The sequence below is a fragment of the Montipora foliosa genome, chromosome 3, assembly GCF_036669935.1.
Source record: "Montipora foliosa isolate CH-2021 chromosome 3, ASM3666993v2, whole genome shotgun sequence".
NCBI classification, from domain to species: Eukaryota; Metazoa; Cnidaria; class Anthozoa; order Scleractinia; family Acroporidae; genus Montipora; species Montipora foliosa.
This window is the reverse complement of record NC_090871.1, coordinates 67,825,015-67,842,514: the sequence shown is the minus strand read 5'-3', so window position 1 is coordinate 67,842,514 and position 17,500 is coordinate 67,825,015. Positions and strand designations below refer to the sequence as shown.

The 17,500-nt window shown below is 42.4% G+C and overlaps 1 protein-coding gene across 1 annotated transcript; it reads left to right on the top strand.

Annotated features, from left to right (window-relative positions):
* Window positions 1-3,790: 3,790 nt before the first annotated feature.
* LOC137996257 (uncharacterized) lies at window positions 3,791-9,922 on the top strand. Its single transcript, XM_068841671.1, has one exon. It carries the CDS (start codon window positions 3,791-3,793, stop codon window positions 9,920-9,922), a length of 6,132 nt encoding a protein of 2,043 aa, XP_068697772.1.
* Window positions 9,923-17,500: the final 7,578 nt, after the last annotated feature.

The window sequence follows — 17,500 nt, the reverse complement described above, 5'->3', positions numbered from 1 at the left end:
ACATTGAACGAAGACTGAATTTCAGCTGTTAATAACCACACAAGCCTACATTGACAGCTTTTGATAATTTGCAAAACTGAACTGTAAACAAGACAAGATCATCTTCAAGAGGCGACTATTTTGTTGGAAGTTTAAGATTAAATATAAAAGAAAAGATATTTTCAAGAAATAGAGTTAGAACTTGGAATAGCTGATCTTATGAAGTGCGCAATTAGGCATTCAACATTTTCGAAAAAAAAAAGACTTTGTAAATTTCCGAGGCGATTTCGGGTATGGTCATGCGCGAAATTTTGACGCTGGAAATTTCCATCGTCATTTTTAATTAAGTGCAAATTTGATCTCAAAGATTTCCATGGTCGTTTGTGTTTGACGTTGGAAATTTCCATGGTCATTTTGGATTAACCTTTAATTTTGATGTTGGAGATTTCCATGGTCGTGCCTCTCGCAAATTTGACTTTGGAAATTTCCGTGATCATTTTGTATCACCCTATAGTTTAGACGTTGGAAATTTCCGTGGTCATTTTGTATCAACCCCACAGCTTTGACGTTGGAAATTCCCGTCGTCATTTTGCATTGCATTGGACTGATTTTAAACTTAGAGGTTATGATGATGTCGTCAAACAGATTTGAATGTTAAGTAAATCGTGCAACACTCATTTGCCTTTCTTAGACAAAAAAATCAATCCACCTTCTTCAATTTGGAAAAATTTTGAACCGTTCTTCTCATTCTTGACATAAATTTATGTTTCTGGCAATAGATAAAAGAAACCTCTGAAATTCTTGCCAAGCCCTTTTAGAAAAAAAAAATTTAAGCACAATTTTCCATCTTTCAGTGCACCTCCACAGGACCGGCAATTCCGGCATTCTTTTTTGGTATTTTTGCCACACTTAACTGAGTGGAAGGTTGGCAAAAAAACCGTACATGGAGCCTTTTTTTTTTCAAATCCAAGCTTGGCAATCCGGGCTTAGCAACTTTAAACCTTAAATAAGCTACTTTGTGCCAAAATTCCCAGTTTTCTTGGCACATTTTAATCGGAACTATCAATATTTGCCAAATATTAACGTTTTAGAATATCCCCGTTGGTTTTAGAACGTGTTCCATGCCTCGTGTTTACAGTCCTGGCCAATGGTTGCATTGAAATCTCCAGCTGCAATGATCTTATACGAAGGATGTTCCTTCCTCGTCTTCTGAATGGCTGTGTGTAGTGTACGGTAAAAGGTTTCCTTCGAGGAGGTACTATGTTCTTCAGTAGGACAATAGCAGGAGTATATCACCAACTTCACCCCATTCGCCTTAACTCTCACCATAGTCATCCTGCCTTCCATTATATGATCAATATCCATGAGTCAGATATGTGGTGCCATGACGATGGCTACTCCTGCACGTGCTATACTCATGCCATTGTATAGAACATGCCAACCGTTCAGCACAGGGTCATCGAAACGTATCTCGCCCTCGCCACTCGTCCGGGTCTCCTGCATACACATTATATCTTGCTCTAAGTTCTCAAATTGTGTCACACAGTCTGCTAAGTTACTCTCACACTTGCAGGTGCGGACATTGATTGTTCCCAATCGGAACAAATGATGTCTAGGTTTTGGTTCCAAGTTATCCATTAATCAATGAAGGTTATAAGAAGCTAAGTATTAAAAGATATCAAAAACAGCAGAAGCCTTTTGAACAATCTTCAGCCTGGAAGAGGCTACTTCACAGCCTGGTGCCAGTGCTCCGTTTGCTCACCCAGTCGCAAGACCGGGATCCCCAGGGTGCACCTGTCCTTGTGACGGAGGTGGAGCTGCAATCTTGGACAAGACTCTTGGGAAAAATTCTAGCTTAAGCATCATTTTGCACGCACGCACTCACAAAATATCTTGGTCCTTCCCCCTTCCCCCCATACCAATGTTGGTAATGTGATGCAAAATACTGTGCAAGCCTTTGCTTGCTTTTTAAAACAACATTGCAATGGGGGGAGGGGGGAAAGTAGGAAGAATTTACTCTTTATCGCACAGACAAATGAGAACGTCACATTTTCCCACCGAGTTTTGTCCAAGATTGTAAATATACCAAAATGAGAAAAATTTACAGCAGACTCATTGGCCCAAATAATCCTGTGTACCAAAAGTTACGGCATTACATTCTGCTTAACTTGAGCTATTGTCGTTTTCAATCATGAGATCACATATGTAATGAAAGCCATTGGGACTTAACAATGGCGAACAGTGCTTAATCAACAAGTAGCAAGTGACCAGCATGGTTTTTATTGACATTATAGAGCCAGAAAAAACGACATGTATTGCCTTCTTAGCAAGCAATAAGGGAATTTTTAACGCGGAAGATCATTGAAAAGTGCAACGTTTTGAAATCGTCCGTTTATAGAATTAAAAAACGCCTTTTGAGGAAAGAGAGAAACAAACTAGAGGACGTCCAAGTAAGCTGAGTATTCGGCAACAAGGAGTCATCATACGAAGTTTAAATGCATATGCATCTATGACAGAGCGTATTGACGCGATTGTATTTAAAAAATCAAGGAACGTACCCAATACCAACTGTAAATCATATGTGTTGTGTCCTTGAGAGAAACAGAGAACTTTTTCAAGTTGGTCACGCAGACATGCCTGCGTTACATTGAATGCGTGTAACACAATTTAAACAATAAATAACATAATTGTCTCCATTTTAGGTGGAATCACCTTCATTGTTTGCAATTTCACAACAGAATGAACTCAAAACGATGATTTAAGACAGTTGGCACGATTAACAGAAGAAAATGTAGTCATTTCAACGGTTAACAACGAATAACGTGCAAGTCTTAGAAAAAACAATGACCATCTATTGTTTTCATTGCGTCTTCCCTGTTAACCGTTGTTTTATTGAATGATTGGCGTTAAGTTGTCTTCATAATGATTCTCTAACATAGACCACGGTTAAAAACGTATTCTAAGGTAAGAGTTGCAAAACATCTGGAACGTGGCGGGATTTCCCGTTGATGTTCCTTCGGGATTTGATAGTTAAAATGAAGTGCTTGCCACCGCACAGTCAGATAAATACTACTTATTGCATTTGCAGCCTCTCTCTGTGGGGAGAAAGTTTCTTTGAATTGTCTTGAATGAAAATCATGCTCATAGCCTTGCAAGCAATCCATAACTAAGCGACTACAATAAGTGGAGTCATCAACAACCTTCAGAACTGTCATACACGCAATCGTCTTCATAAGGCTAACAAACGTTAAGGTACATTTTTGTCCGCAAAAACCCACACGCAGCAGTCCAGTGACATTCAAACTACACCATTATAGAGACTCTCACGAGATCTACATATCAAACTGTCCATGGTCATTGAGACTCTATGAATTTGATTATACTCATGTTGTCACCGGAACTGCTTTCTGAACCGGAACTCGAGTACACGTCATCTCCCATGATACTTCTGGGTCATATGCCATGTGCTCGAAGAGTCGGACATGTTTAGTTTTGAAAATGTTTGAATATTCTTTGCATCGAACGAAAAATATGGACTATGTCGTTTTTGATTGACTTCTACCCGGACTCGTCAACATATGTAAGTTTTGTAGAATTTTCGCACTCGTCGTTTTTGAGACCTATTTTTGACAGCTTTCATAAGATACACTCGTATCTGTTGCAGCGAATCTACAACTACAACAACAACTTGTGAGATCGGAATAAAGGCAGAGAAACCAGTAGAACCTGTGTACGTGAAACTGTTGTCGAATCTCGATATTCACGGAGCCGGGATTGAGAGAATTGCAGGAGTGACTACATCTCATTCGATATGGAGAGCAAAGAAGGCGAAAAAAGCGACATGGAGTTGTGTGGAGGCGAGGAGGACGACGCGGAAAATGTTGAAATATCTTCCGAAGTGCCGGCGACTCGTTCCGTTAGAACAAGGAAGCCAAATCCGAACAATCGTGAAGAGGTAGAAGCGGAAGAAATTCACAGATTAAGGCGTTCGCTTAGCGGCTATTTGTCACGAGTAAGTACATGCATAAGTCAGTTGAAAACATGTCTCTCCGAATGGGGGAAAGCTGAAGGAATTCGTGAAAGTGTGAAGAACCTTGAGCATGCATGGGAACGCTACAATGATCAGTACCAGAATTACTTGTGCAAGGAGTTGTCTGTTCAAGAATTTGGGCGGGTTGAGTCCAACTATGTTAAGGTTTATGAGGACTATTCTCGATATGTCAAAGCAGCCGAAGAAAGATTGTCTCCCCTCGCGTATTGCACGTCAAATAAGAGTTCAAAGTCTCGTGTAGAACAACCTAAATTATCATCGATAACTTCGACTGGCTCAAGCATCTCGAGATCCTCAAAATCTTCCCGATTAAAGGAACTGAAGAGAAGTGTAGAGTTGAACAGGCTTAAGGCCCAACAGGCACTTGAGTTAGCAAATTATGAAGCTGAAATGGAAAAGAAAAAGATTGACATTGAGATGCAAAAACAGAAAACAGCAAAGGAAATGGTATTTAAAGCTCAGTTGGAAGCTAGAGAAATCGCTCTTCTTGTTGAAGAGGAAGGTGATGCAGTCTCGTGTGCCCTAAGTTTGCAAAGTGAGACCGATGATAAGATTGAATTTGAGCCTCCCATCACTAGGAGTCAACAAACAGCAACTTGGGTAGCACGCTGCCACCAGGACACTCCAGAAGATAGATTGAATCATAGCGAACTCACACCTCAGTTAAAGAAGTATAGTGAAGAAATTACCAGTCCTCATTCCAGAGATCCTTCCCATATCCAAAGAAAGGAGAACTTTATCGCAAATGGAGATGATAACGGTGAAAATGAGAATTGCCTGCATGAAAAGGAACGGATGAATCCGTGTAAAAATCCTCAGGCTATTCTTTTGAAGGTGACCACGTTGCAAGCTATGCAGCCTGTCAAGTTTAGTGGAAATGCAGCGGATTTTCCGATTTTCAGGAGAAGAATTCGAGATAACCTCGAAGATGGACTATTGTCGGATGCCCAACGGATTGAATTTCTCCCCAAATTTGTGTCCGGAGAGGCTTATGAGGTGGTTGAAAGATCTGTGGGGTGTTCCTATGACGACATTATAGCAACCCTGGAGGAGCGCTATGGCCAACCAGCCGCAGTTGCTGCAGCGTGTATTAATATGCTTACCACAGGACCAAAATTAGGAAACAGAGACTTCAAGGGTTTGCGTAATTTTGCTGAAGAACTGCAGTGTGCCTCACGAAGACTGGAAGGAGAGTATGAACATGAGGCAAGTACCACTTCAAATATGAAGATGATCGTAGCACGACTGCCAGATTACATCATCAACAAATGGGCAGATGTATCGTACTCTAACAGAGAAAAGGGACAGAACCCAAAGTTAAAGGATTTAGCTCAATTTGTGAAGCGACAAGCTGCCATCAAAAACGACCCTGGTTTTGCTGGTGTTTCGTTAGTCGCAAGTTCGGAGGTCAAGGGAAACAGAACAAAGTCATTGAAAGTCAACAACAGGTCATTCATCCCCGAGCCCACAAGGCACACTTCATCCTTTGCTACCGATGTTAAAGGAAAGACCACTGGCCGAAAATTGCTCAGCGAAGGACGAAACAGCATCACACCCGCTAATAGGAGTTGTTTATGTTGCCCCGGATCTCACGAACTATCTTCATGCCTCGAGTTTCAGAAGAAGGATTTGCAGAGCAGATGGGACATTGTGAAAGTTAACCGGTTGTGTCATGTTTGTTTGAGAGTTGGACACCTTCGAGGAAGGTGTGAATCGCCGAAATTCTGCCCTTGTGGGAGCGACAAACGGCACCATAAGTTACTCCATAACCCCCCAAATACAAGGAGAGACAATGACAGACTCAATCAAGCTAGTACAGAAGAACCGAATGCGGCAGTGACAGACCCGCATGCCGAAGTTCCTGGTGATCAAGGACCTTCAGGAATCAGACATACAGCGCAATATGCTACCGTCACACAGCCAGGCTCAACAAAAACTGTGCTTCTGCATGTTATACCAGTGAAAATCACATCACCTGGCGGAAGGTCTGTCACCACTTACGGGCTGTTAGACAACGCTTCCCGTGGAACCGTGATTAGTGGAGATGTTGCTAAAGAATTAGGGCTGAAAGGTCATAAGGAGTTTATATCTGTTAGCACCTTGATGCAGCAAGAAGATGAAGAGTTTGAAGTGGTGGAATTTAAATTGCAATCTGCGAGCGGAGAAGGTGAAACGCTTAATGTTGAAGAGGGCCTGGTCTCGGAGAAATTCAATGTCAAAGAGAGATGTCTACCTGAAGATATTGACAGAAGATCGCACCCCCACCTACTGGACATTGATGTGCCAGACGTAAAGATAAAGAAAGTATCAGTGCTGATTGGAAAGGACGTGGGTGAAGCGCATGAAGTCCTCGAAGTGCGAAAGTCAAATAGACCTGGTAGCCAGTTGCAAGCTCAGCGAGGCCCATTGGGCTGGGTGATCACGGGAACAATTCTGGGCTCACCAAATTACAGCGAAGTCAATGTCCACTTCACATCTTGCGAGAGAAAATTGCACGAACAAGTTGAGAATTTTTGGAAGATAGAAGGATTTGGAGCGAAGCCTTCGTGTAAACCTATAATTGAGGAGCCGGTGCCTAGACGTCAAAACCACTATTTATCTAGAGAGGATATCCGCGCAGTAGACATTCTCGAGAAGACCACGAGACTGACTGACGGTCATTACGAGACCGGACTGTTGTGGCGGAAGGACGATGTTGAACTGCCAAACAACCGCAAGGAGGCTGAAAAGAGGTTGCAGAGTTTGAAGAGGAAGTTCCGTAAAGACCCTAGCCTTGAAAGGAAATATCGCGCAACGATGAACGACTACATAGCTGAGGGTCATGCGCGGAAGTTAACGACAGAAGAGGCTTCTATAACTGGCTCTAGAACTTGGTACCTTCCGCATTTCGCAGTGACCAATTGCAACAAGCCAAATAAAGTACGAATTGTGTTTGATGCTGCCGCCGAACATAAAGGAACCTCGCTGAACAAAAACCTATTACCGGGCCCTGATTATACTAACAGTCTGGTTGGTGTGTTATTGAGATTCCGCGAGGAGAAGGTCGCATTGGTTGGAGACATTAAAAGCATGTTTCACCAGGTGAAAGTCCGACCAGAGGATCAAGATTCCCTACGGTTCCTTTGGTGGAGTGGGAGCTTAGACGAAACACCTAATGAGTACGCAATGACTGTACACATATTTGGTGCTACAGACTCGCCATGTTCGGCGAATTTCGCCTTGTTGAGAACTGCTGAAGACAATTGGAAAGAGATCGACCCTGTGACCGTAGATACTCTGAGGGACAACTACTATGTCGACGATCTACTCAAGTCCATGCCAACACCAGAACGTGCGATTACGCTAATGCGGGAGCTGATTGAACTTTGTGCAAAAGGCGGTTTTAACCTTACGAAATTTATGAGCAATAACCGAGAAGTCTTGGCCGCAATACCTGTTGAGAAGAGAGCGGATCCAACACTTGACTTCACCCTTCATCAATTGCCGGTGGACAGAGCCCTTGGAGTAAGATGGCACATCGAATCTGACACCTTTGGTTTCAAAGTCGTGAATTTGGATAAAGGCGACACGATGAGAGGAGTTTTGTCAACAATCTGCTCAGTATTTGACCCTTTGAACTTGGCTGCACCAGTCATGCTACCAGCAAAGCAAATCATGCAAGATCTGTGGAGGAAGAAGATAGCGTGGGATCAACCGCTCGACGGGAAAATTCTTCAGAGATGGCAGCAATGGAAGAACAACCTTCCACTCCTAGCTGAGGTGAAAATTCCAAGATGTTACTTCAGTCGCACAGATCACGAGAAAGCTACACTTCAACTCCACCACTTTTGTGATGCTTCAGAAATCGGCTACGGTACCTGCACCTACCTTCGAACAGTCTACCCTGATGGAACTGTAGAATGTGCATTTATTACTGGGAAATCCAGAAACGCTCCTATCAAAACAGTCAGCATTCCCCGACTAGAATTACAGGGAGCTCTTTTGGCAGCACGTGTGGACTTTTCAGTCCGACAGGAACTGAACTTCGAATTTGAAAGGGTGGTTTTCTGGACGGATTCAATGATCACCTTGAACTACATCTACAGCGAAAGTCGACGATTTCAGACCTACGTTGCAAATCGGGTTACAGAAATCAGGGAACTCACCGCTCCTGAACAGTGGAGACACTGTCCAGGGAAGCTTAACCCTGCAGACGACGTTAGTCGAGGGCTAGAAATGAAAGAATTTCAGAACAATGAACGTTGGTTGAACGGACCGTCCTTCCTGTGGAAAACAGAGAATCACTGGCCGGAGATCAAGCATGACGAGGTGGCAGTTGACAAGCTTGAGATAAAAAAGGAAGTATACTTGATCGAAGTTGAAACGGCTACACCACTAGACAACCTCTTGACCAGATATTCTCGCTGGATAACCTTGCTGCGATCATTTGCCTGGTTACTGAAGTTCATAAAGTGGCTGAAGTGGTCTTCGAAGGAAAAGAAACGTGAGCCAGAGTCTTGTCAAGTTGAAAATCACGTTACACAGGAGGAACTCGAAAGGTCGAAGAGAGAGGTTGTATCTTTGGTGCAGCGAAAGGCCTTTCCTCATGAGATAAGAGATCTCAAAGCAGGACGTCAAGTGAAGGCATCAAGCCACATTTTGAAGCTCAAACCAGTTATCATGAATGATGGAGTCATGAGGGTCGGCGGTAGAATTTCGAGAGCTCCTATCTCATCCAATGCCATGAATCCGATGATCCTGCCTAAAGACCATCACGTCTCAAGAATCCTGATACGTTATTTGCACGAAAGGAATGGTCACTGTGGAACTGAACAGGTCTTGTTCTTTCTCAGGGAAGAGTTCTGGATGGTGAAGCCTAGAGTAGCTATAAAGGAGGTTCTTGGGAAGTGCTTACTATGTAAGAAGCTTATGCCCCGTAAGATGAATCAAGAAATGGCCGAGCTGCCCAAAGTTAGGCTGACCCCGTATGAACCCCCTTTCACGTTCAGTGGAGTCGATTACTTTGGACCCTTTCACGTGAAAAGAGGGAGAGGAAGAGTTGCAGAGAAACGTTGGGGGGCGATTTTTGTGTGTCTGAATTCGCGTGCAGTACACCTCGAAGTCGCGAAGTCTCTAGATACTGATGATTTCATTCTTGTTTTGACCCGATTCCTGAATCGAAGAGGCCATGTGAGAGAACTGCGGTCAGATAACGGGACGAACTTCGTTGGGGCAGATCGCGAAATCAGGGATGCCGTAAATCGAATTGATAATGACAAGGTTGGAAGAGAATTGATGCAGCGTGGATGTAAGTGGGTGTTCCACCCTCCTGGGGCCTCCCACATGTCCGGAGTCTGGGAACGATTAGTGAAAACGGTAAAACGAAGCTTGAAGGCCATCCTGGGAAAGGATCTTATCAATGAAGAGGTTCTCCAAACAGTGTTTACCGAGGCTGAGCGTATCGCTAACTCTAGACCTCTGACAAGAAACCCTTTCAGCCCTGATGACAGCGAACCTCTCACGCCAAATCATTTCTTGAACATTCGCCCTTCTACGAACCTGCCCCCGGAAGTTTTTGAAGAGAATGAAAGGATGAGCAGGAAGAGATGGAGACAAGCTCAAGTTCTTGCCAATCATTACTGGAAGCGTTGGTTGAGAGAATATGTCCCATCGTTGCAAGAAAGACAAAAGTGGAACCAAGTTCGAAGAAACCTACGCATTGGAGACCTCGTCCTGATCGCTGATGATAATGTTCCAAGGAACCAGTGGCCCTTAGGTCGAGTTGCAGGCGTGTTCCCTGGCAAGGATGGATTAGTGAGGAGCGTCGAAGTGAAAGCTAAAGGATCTTTTTTCAAGCGACCAGTTACCAAGATTTGTTTGCTAGAAGCGGCAGATGATGAAGAAGGACAGTGAGCTTGGCTGAACGGCCTGCTTGGTAACAAGAATGAATTTCAAATGTGATGAACTTCGGTCAAAGGGCGTTCATGGGGGGCGCGATGTTGTCACCGGAACTGCTTTCTGAACCGGAACTCGAGTACACGTCATCTCCCATGATACTTCTGGGTCATATGCCATGTGCTCGAAGAGTCGGACATGTTTAGTTTTGAAAATGTTTGAATATTCTTTGCATCGAACGAAAAATATGGACTATGTCGTTTTTGATTGACTTCTACCCGGACTCGTCAACATATGTAAGTTTTGTAGAATTTTCGCACTCGTCGTTTTTGAGACCTATTTTTGACAGCTTTCATAAGATACACTCGTATCTGTTGCAGCGAATCTACAACTACAACAACAACTTGTGAGATCGGAATAAAGGCAGAGAAACCAGTAGAACCTGTGTACGTGAAACTGTTGTCGAATCTCGATATTCACGGAGCCGGGATTGAGAGAATTGCAGGAGTGACTACAACTCATGAAAACATGAATTATACAATCTTGGACAAAACTCTTGGGAAAAATTCTAGCATCATTTGGCACGCACTCACAAAATATCTTGGTCCTTCCCCCTTCCCCCCATACCAATGTTGGTAATGTGATGCAAAATACTGTGCAAGCCTTTGCTTGCTTTTCAAAACAACATTGCAATGGGGGGAGGGGGGAAAGTAGGAAGAATTTACTCTTTATCGAACAGACAAATGAGAGCGTCACATTTTCCCAACGAGTTTTGTCCAAGATTGTGGCTTGAGTGTGAGAGGCGATTAGACTTACTGGGACTTATAAATGCCTTGTAAGCCTAGCAGTAAACTGAGAGTTGCGCATCACACGATTTGCAACCCAAAGTTGCATACCGGTCAACTCACCTACATGCGAACTCGCTTACTACCTAGTAAGCGAATTTTCTTCAAGATTGTTACTAAGCGCTGCATTGATTTTCTGATTGTTCTGTGATTGAAGCAAGTCTCGCCCAGACAATCTGAATATGCTTGACGGATCGCTTTTCCTTCTTGTGCGGATTTAATCGGTGGCTGGTTAGAGATGGTAGTTGAATAACATGCCATTGTTTCAGAAGAACCTTTTAAAGATTCGGTATGACCGGGTTGTCGGTGAATCGAACTAGTCAGAATTGTTTGCACGACTTTTATAGGATAGCCGCTTTAATAGAGCCTTTGTTCAAAGTGTGGTTTTTCTTATAATTTTCTTTTACTCAGTTCTCAAAAGACGCAGTGCTTCTCCTTTGTAAAAGATCTTTTAAGAACTAAAGTGCGGCGAGATGAGAAGGTCGTATATTGGAAAGTTTCAGTAGCCTTGAAATGCGTCTGTAAATCAGGAATTTTGATCGCTGGGGTCCTAGACTTCATTTTCTAGGAAAACAGCGAGTACGTCAGCATTTTGCTATTTCCGCTGAGCAGAATTTGAAAGATTACTGCAAACACTATCTCACTACATCCCTTGGCCCCTGGCTCCGCGGGGGTGAACGTTTCCGCCAACCTTTACCCGCCTATCGAAACATTTACGGTTTTCGCCTTTTGTCCTCATCAGTCCACTTCTTCGTTACATGTTCAGTCAAGATTTCCACGATGCATTCACTTTGGTCGTTCACGACTTTCGCACACGACCTTTTTGGTGGGCATCCCTTCAAGCTCTTATTGTTGAGCGTTTACTTTTCGGCAGTTATTTTCCAAGGGTAAAGGTTTAGTATTTATCTCACAAAATTTAGCATTTTAAGTTCTTTAATTTTCAACAACCTGACCCGTGACTTAAGAATTACCACCGGCGATATTATGACAAAGTTATGACAAAACTCACATGTAGTTCAATTATATCCACTGGGAGGTGACAGCAATTTACTTATATTTACCACGACTCGGTAATCTAAAGAACAACGCAAGTTAAGAAGTAAAGACAAAGCGGCTTTTGTTTGGGTGTTGTATAAGTGCTGAAACACAGGCAATTTACTAGGTAACTCGGAACTCACAAAGCAAATTATGAACGGCAGTTTTTATTGCACACTAGCGCGAAGTTTCTGTAGGCAATCACCAAGCTGTACAAATCCAAGTCAATTCCAAATTCACTTTAGATACTTGAGTAAAAACCTCTGTCCATCTCACTTGTCAAAAGAGGTTTGCAAAGAACACAACATAGTCTACAACACAGATACAGTGGACCAGTCAGAAAACATTGCTTTTACTTCATTCCCTGGTCTCTCTGAAAAGTTTTCCTTACACAGAAAATTAATTATCAACATCAGATATTGTTCGAGAAAAAAGATCATTTCGAACATGGGTTGCTGCTCAAAACCTCGCCCGAGTGGGGCTTAGCTCACTTAATAGGCTAACGTACTCACTTACCCAAGAATAAACAAAGGGTGTGTTCTATTGAGAAACTTGGGGGTGCGTTCGATTGGAAATTCGTTTTCAAAATCGCAATCTTTCTGATTTTCATTGGAAGACAAAATCCTAAACCGGATTTATTTAATGGCACTCATTTTCGAGATTTCAATAACAAAGTTAACAATTTTTTATTTTTGGTTCAAATGCAATGCTGAAAGATCTGAGTCTTAAGTTCTACCTGCAGATTTTCGAAGCGAACGCACCCACAAAGTACAAGCGAGACAGAAAATATCAGTTTACCGTTTTTTCTCTATTCGTGGGATTTGTCTGCTGTGCTCGCCTACATAGGGCACCCATAATATTGCTTCCATAAAAAGATTAATCATGAACAAAACAATTTCTTGTACCATGCAATCGAGTTCTCGCCATTTCCACCGGGTGCAATAGGAATCAATGGCTGCGCCAAGCACTTCAGCAAAAAGGTTAGTTCAAAATATTACCCTGTACCTTCTACAATTCACCCTTTACCCTTTACTCTTGGAAAAGCACTGCTCTTTACTTTTGGGCAGAAGGGGCTTCAGTTCGGTGCTTCTTTTTCCTTCTCGACGTTTTCCACAATGGCTACCGCCTAACCCTAACCCTTAAGGGCTTTTCGATGTATCTGCCAGTGACTTACGAGATTTCTGTTTATGCTATTCGTTCCTAGTTTGCAAGAATTTGGAAGGCAGCCCGGCCATGTTCTGCGTGTTTGCATCCAAATGACCTGGACGCCAATTTTTGTCAGGAGTGCGGTTCCCGAACTAGTCTTGTGCAAACAGGGAGGCATGATAAACAAAAAGATCATGTGCGGATAACCAGACGTTTCCAAGAATTCACTGACGCGTCAAGAAACAAGCCTTATCAGCGAAAGAAGTGCGCCGTGGAACGGCAACTGTCAGGTTTCTTAGCTTCCCTGTCGCCTCCGAAGAGCGTGTCTTCCTGTACTTGGGATGATATTATTAAGTTCTTGTTAAGCAGAGACAAGTCAGGCAGAGCTGTAGTTCATACTAAATCTTGCTCACGTGTTGGTTGTAATTGCCCCTCGCGTTTGGCCGCTGGCTCCGTGGACTCATTACTAGGAAAACTCAGGGCCATTTTCAACAATATTGGCCGCTTGCGCGATTCTAACCCCGTGGCGCACCCTCATGTTAAAGAGTATCTTAAGTTTAATCGGGGGAACAGGCTATTTTACCTTCCCAGGCAGTCCCATTGTTTTTTTGCTAAGTTTACTAAGTTAATACACTTTCTTAGAGTTCAGCTAGGGAGGGCACGCTCTTAACCGCGGTGAACAAGTATATTTTGGTTAGGGTTACCGTTTTCTTCGTTGCTGATTTTTTCACCGGGGATCGTGCTTCGGATTTAGGCCGTCTGCTTACCAATCAAGTATTCAGGTTCAAGGATCCAAAGGGTTTTATTGCTAAAATTGACCTTGACTAAGACTACACGGAGTAATGCATCAAGTCCGTATATTTTAACCCATTGAGTGTTCCCAGTTGCTTGGGTCGAATATCATTTGTCTGTTTGTAATTTTGGACAGATCGGACGCTACCCGGAGACCACAAGAACAAAAAGAACAATACCAAACCTTATAAACATAACATCAACTTACGTCTGAGGTGACCAAGAAGCAATTACCTGGTTCTCAACTTAATTTTTGCTTCCTAAACGCAAGATCAGTAAACAACAAGACCTTAGAAATTAAAGATTACAATGTCGACAAAGATGTAGATCTATTTGCTATAACAAAAAACACAAATGCAGAAACTGCGACAAATGAACTGCTTACAACATTTTACAAAATTTGCAAACCGCGAATATTTAACTGGTATTAATCAATCACATGAAAGAAAAACCCAAACGGTCTGCGTATTGCTACACGAGACACGTGGAAGAATGAAACTCACACAAGTTATACGTCTGCACACTGAAACCCGACAATTCCTAAAAAGTATCTAAACTAGTCAAGTGGAGCAGCCCACAAAATCACCTTCCAAATTGGCCCATGCAATAAATTTCCGGTACATTCAAATACATAATATAGCTAAAATTGAGGAATTTGCCTTAAATAGTTCATAAGGCAAAGCAATGTAAGTTTTCATCACTTTTGTCAAAGTGACTGCTATGAGGGTTCCGGCTCCAAGCCTACACACCAAAGTTAAACGCAAAAACAGAAACGGAGCGAGAACTAACAAATTGTTTCGAAGATATGTTGTGATTGTTAATTACACAATTGATTACAAGGAGGGCCCTCGAAAACCATGAGTCAAGGCATCCTGGACACGAGGCCCCTAAAAATATTCAGTTCTTTCTTGGGGGTAAACAAGCTCCTCAATTGCATCTTCAACTTCTAAAAGAGCGTGCAAGGCACGAAAGATACATGGTATGGTTAACAGAATTGGTGGAGTGCATTAACTCTGCACACAACCCCTGTGTTCCTGGTAAGTATTTTTCATTAACAAACGAAATGATATAAGAAATGAATAGCTGCAAGGATCATAGCTTCACTTCATTTTCGTTAAGGGTACTACCATTTAATAATAAAAGCTCCGTTTAAAGAAGCAAATTAAGCGTTTCGAACGTCCTGCTTTGCCTGTACTTACTTAAACCAGGCTTGAAAAATCACCAGACATCAATAAGGGTTCTCATACATCAAAGCATTAACAGCAAGACGTTCGAAACGCGTAAGAGCAACAGGGTAGTTTTGCCTTTCGACGAGCAAGGTAATCGGCCGATATTGACCACGCGAGTGGTGTCAAGTAATGAGTGTTAGGCTACGCTACTTACAGAAGGACTCAAGCAAAAAGTTTTTAATTATTTACCACGTAGTTCACCCACCCAGCTCGAGCACGGGCAAGAATGCTCGAGGGCAGCCGTTCCAAAACAAAGAAACTAACAAAATTAAAGTTTTGCGAGTTATCAAAGTTTTATTTTTATAAAATACTTAGATTAATGTTGCATTGTATTTTTTTTCTGCAGCAAAATGGTGCCACTTTAGATTCACAAATGTTGAACTGGGTTTTCTGAGTCAGCTGTTTAAGAAAATAGGAAGTGCCCACCTCAACACAGTTGAAAGAGAGCAAGCACTGGAGACCGCCCATGTGGAAGCTGAAAGCACTCCGCCTATCATTTAAGACCTACAACTTAGAAGATGTCCAACGTGCACTATGCGAACAATCGGCTGTAGGTCTTTTGCTTATCCAAATCCTTCAATGGGACTACAGAAATAAGCACAAACGAACGCCAGTTGTCAGATCGTGCTGCTCTGGAAGCCGCAGAGAGCACGACAACAGCAAACCTGTCCACTTTTCCCTCTCAAATTGGCATTAGCATTGGACAGGGGAGAGCAACTAGAGAGTGTGAACTTATTTGGTGTCCAGTATTTGACAGTTCTACCAGTGGTATGCTAAAATTACGAATTTTCAAAATTATTCAGTGGAGAAAACTGTTGCTTTATTACATTCGATGCAAGTAACTTTCTTAACGAAATGTAAAATAACTTTTGATTGACAGTCACCTTACGTCACATCAAGTTCATCGTTATATTTCTAATGCAGAGAATTTAGAAAGCAACAAGCTTCACAAAGTTATACATTTTGGGATAAACAAACCCAAACGGAAAGTTTGTTGTTAGTTAGAGATTGAAATCTCACGTCTAATTATTGGTTGTGAGGTTCCCTACAGTAATTTTTGTTTCTCTAAGTTTTGAAACACCTGGAGAGAAAACTCTCGCAGAGCTGCAGCCTAAGAAGAACATCTGCTTCCCTGCTGTTTTGCTGAAGGGAATCAGCTACTTGAAATTGTAGAACTCTTCTTTATTGCTTCAACTGAAACGCAAGAAGAGAAACTCTCAGAGTTTCAGCTTTAAAGGCGAAGTTTCTCTGTTCAGGGTCCAAGCAAAATTGAAAGTCCATAACATTAGCCTTGTATTTGTTTTATTTCCACTGAAACACCTGGGGAGAAACTCTCACAGAGCTGCAGCTTAAAGAGACCAAGCTTCTCTTTTGTTGCAGAGTCCAAGCAAAATTGAAAGTACATTACATTAGTCTTATATTTGTTTATTTCCCCCGAAACACCTGGAGAGAAATTCTCACAAAGCTGCAGCCTAAAGAGACCAAGCTTCCCTGTTGTTTCAGGGTCCAAGCAAAATTGACAGTACATAACATTAGTGTTGTATTTGTTTTATTTCCACTGAAACACCTGGAGAGAAACTCTCACAGAGCTGCAGCCCTAAGAGACCAAGCTTCCCTGTTGTTTCAGGGTCCAAGCAAAATTGACAAAATTGACAGTACATAACATTAGTGTTGTATTTGTTTTATTTCCACTGAAACACCTGGAGAGAAACTCTCACAGAGCTGCAGCCCTAAGAGACCAAGCTTCCCCGTTGTTTCAGGGTCCAAGCAAAATTGAAAGTACGTTACATTAGTCTTGTATTTTTTTATTTCCCCCGAAACACCTGGAGAGAAATTCTCACAAAGCTGCAGCCTAAAGCCCCAAGCTTCCCTGTTGTTTCAGGGTCCAAGCAAATTTGAGCGTACATTACATTAGCCTTGTATTTGTTTTATTTCCACTGAAACACCCGGAGAGAAACTCTCACAGAGCTGCAGCCTATAGTAACAAGCTTCCCTGTTGTTTCAGATTCCAAGCAAAATGGAATGTCCATTACATTAGTCTTATTTTTGTTTTATTTCCATTGAAACACCTAGAAAGAAATTCTCACAGAGCTGCAGCCTAAAGAGACCAAGCTTCTCTGTTGTTTCAGAAGGAACAAACCTAATAACATATAAATACATGTACTTCAAACAGAAGGCTTGTAGAAATTTAGTTCTATAAAGATAATGGTCTTGTTGTAAACCACGCTTTCGCATTGAAACATATTTGGGGGGGGGGGGGGGCACACACTCTGCAGACTGAGACAGCAGTGTTACCTCTGTTGTTACAGGCCGTGTTGGGGAGCTACATTCTTGTCTTTGTACACTCACACACTTTTTCAATAATAAAATTATCACATATGGTTATTCATGAGATAGGGTTAGGGTTAAACTTAGCTTTCGCATTGAAACATGTTGTGGAGGGGGGCACACTCGGCAGACTGAGACAGCAGTGTTACCTCTGTTCTTGAAGGCCCTGTTGGGGACTTACATTGTTGCGTTTATACACTCACACACTTTTGCAATATTAA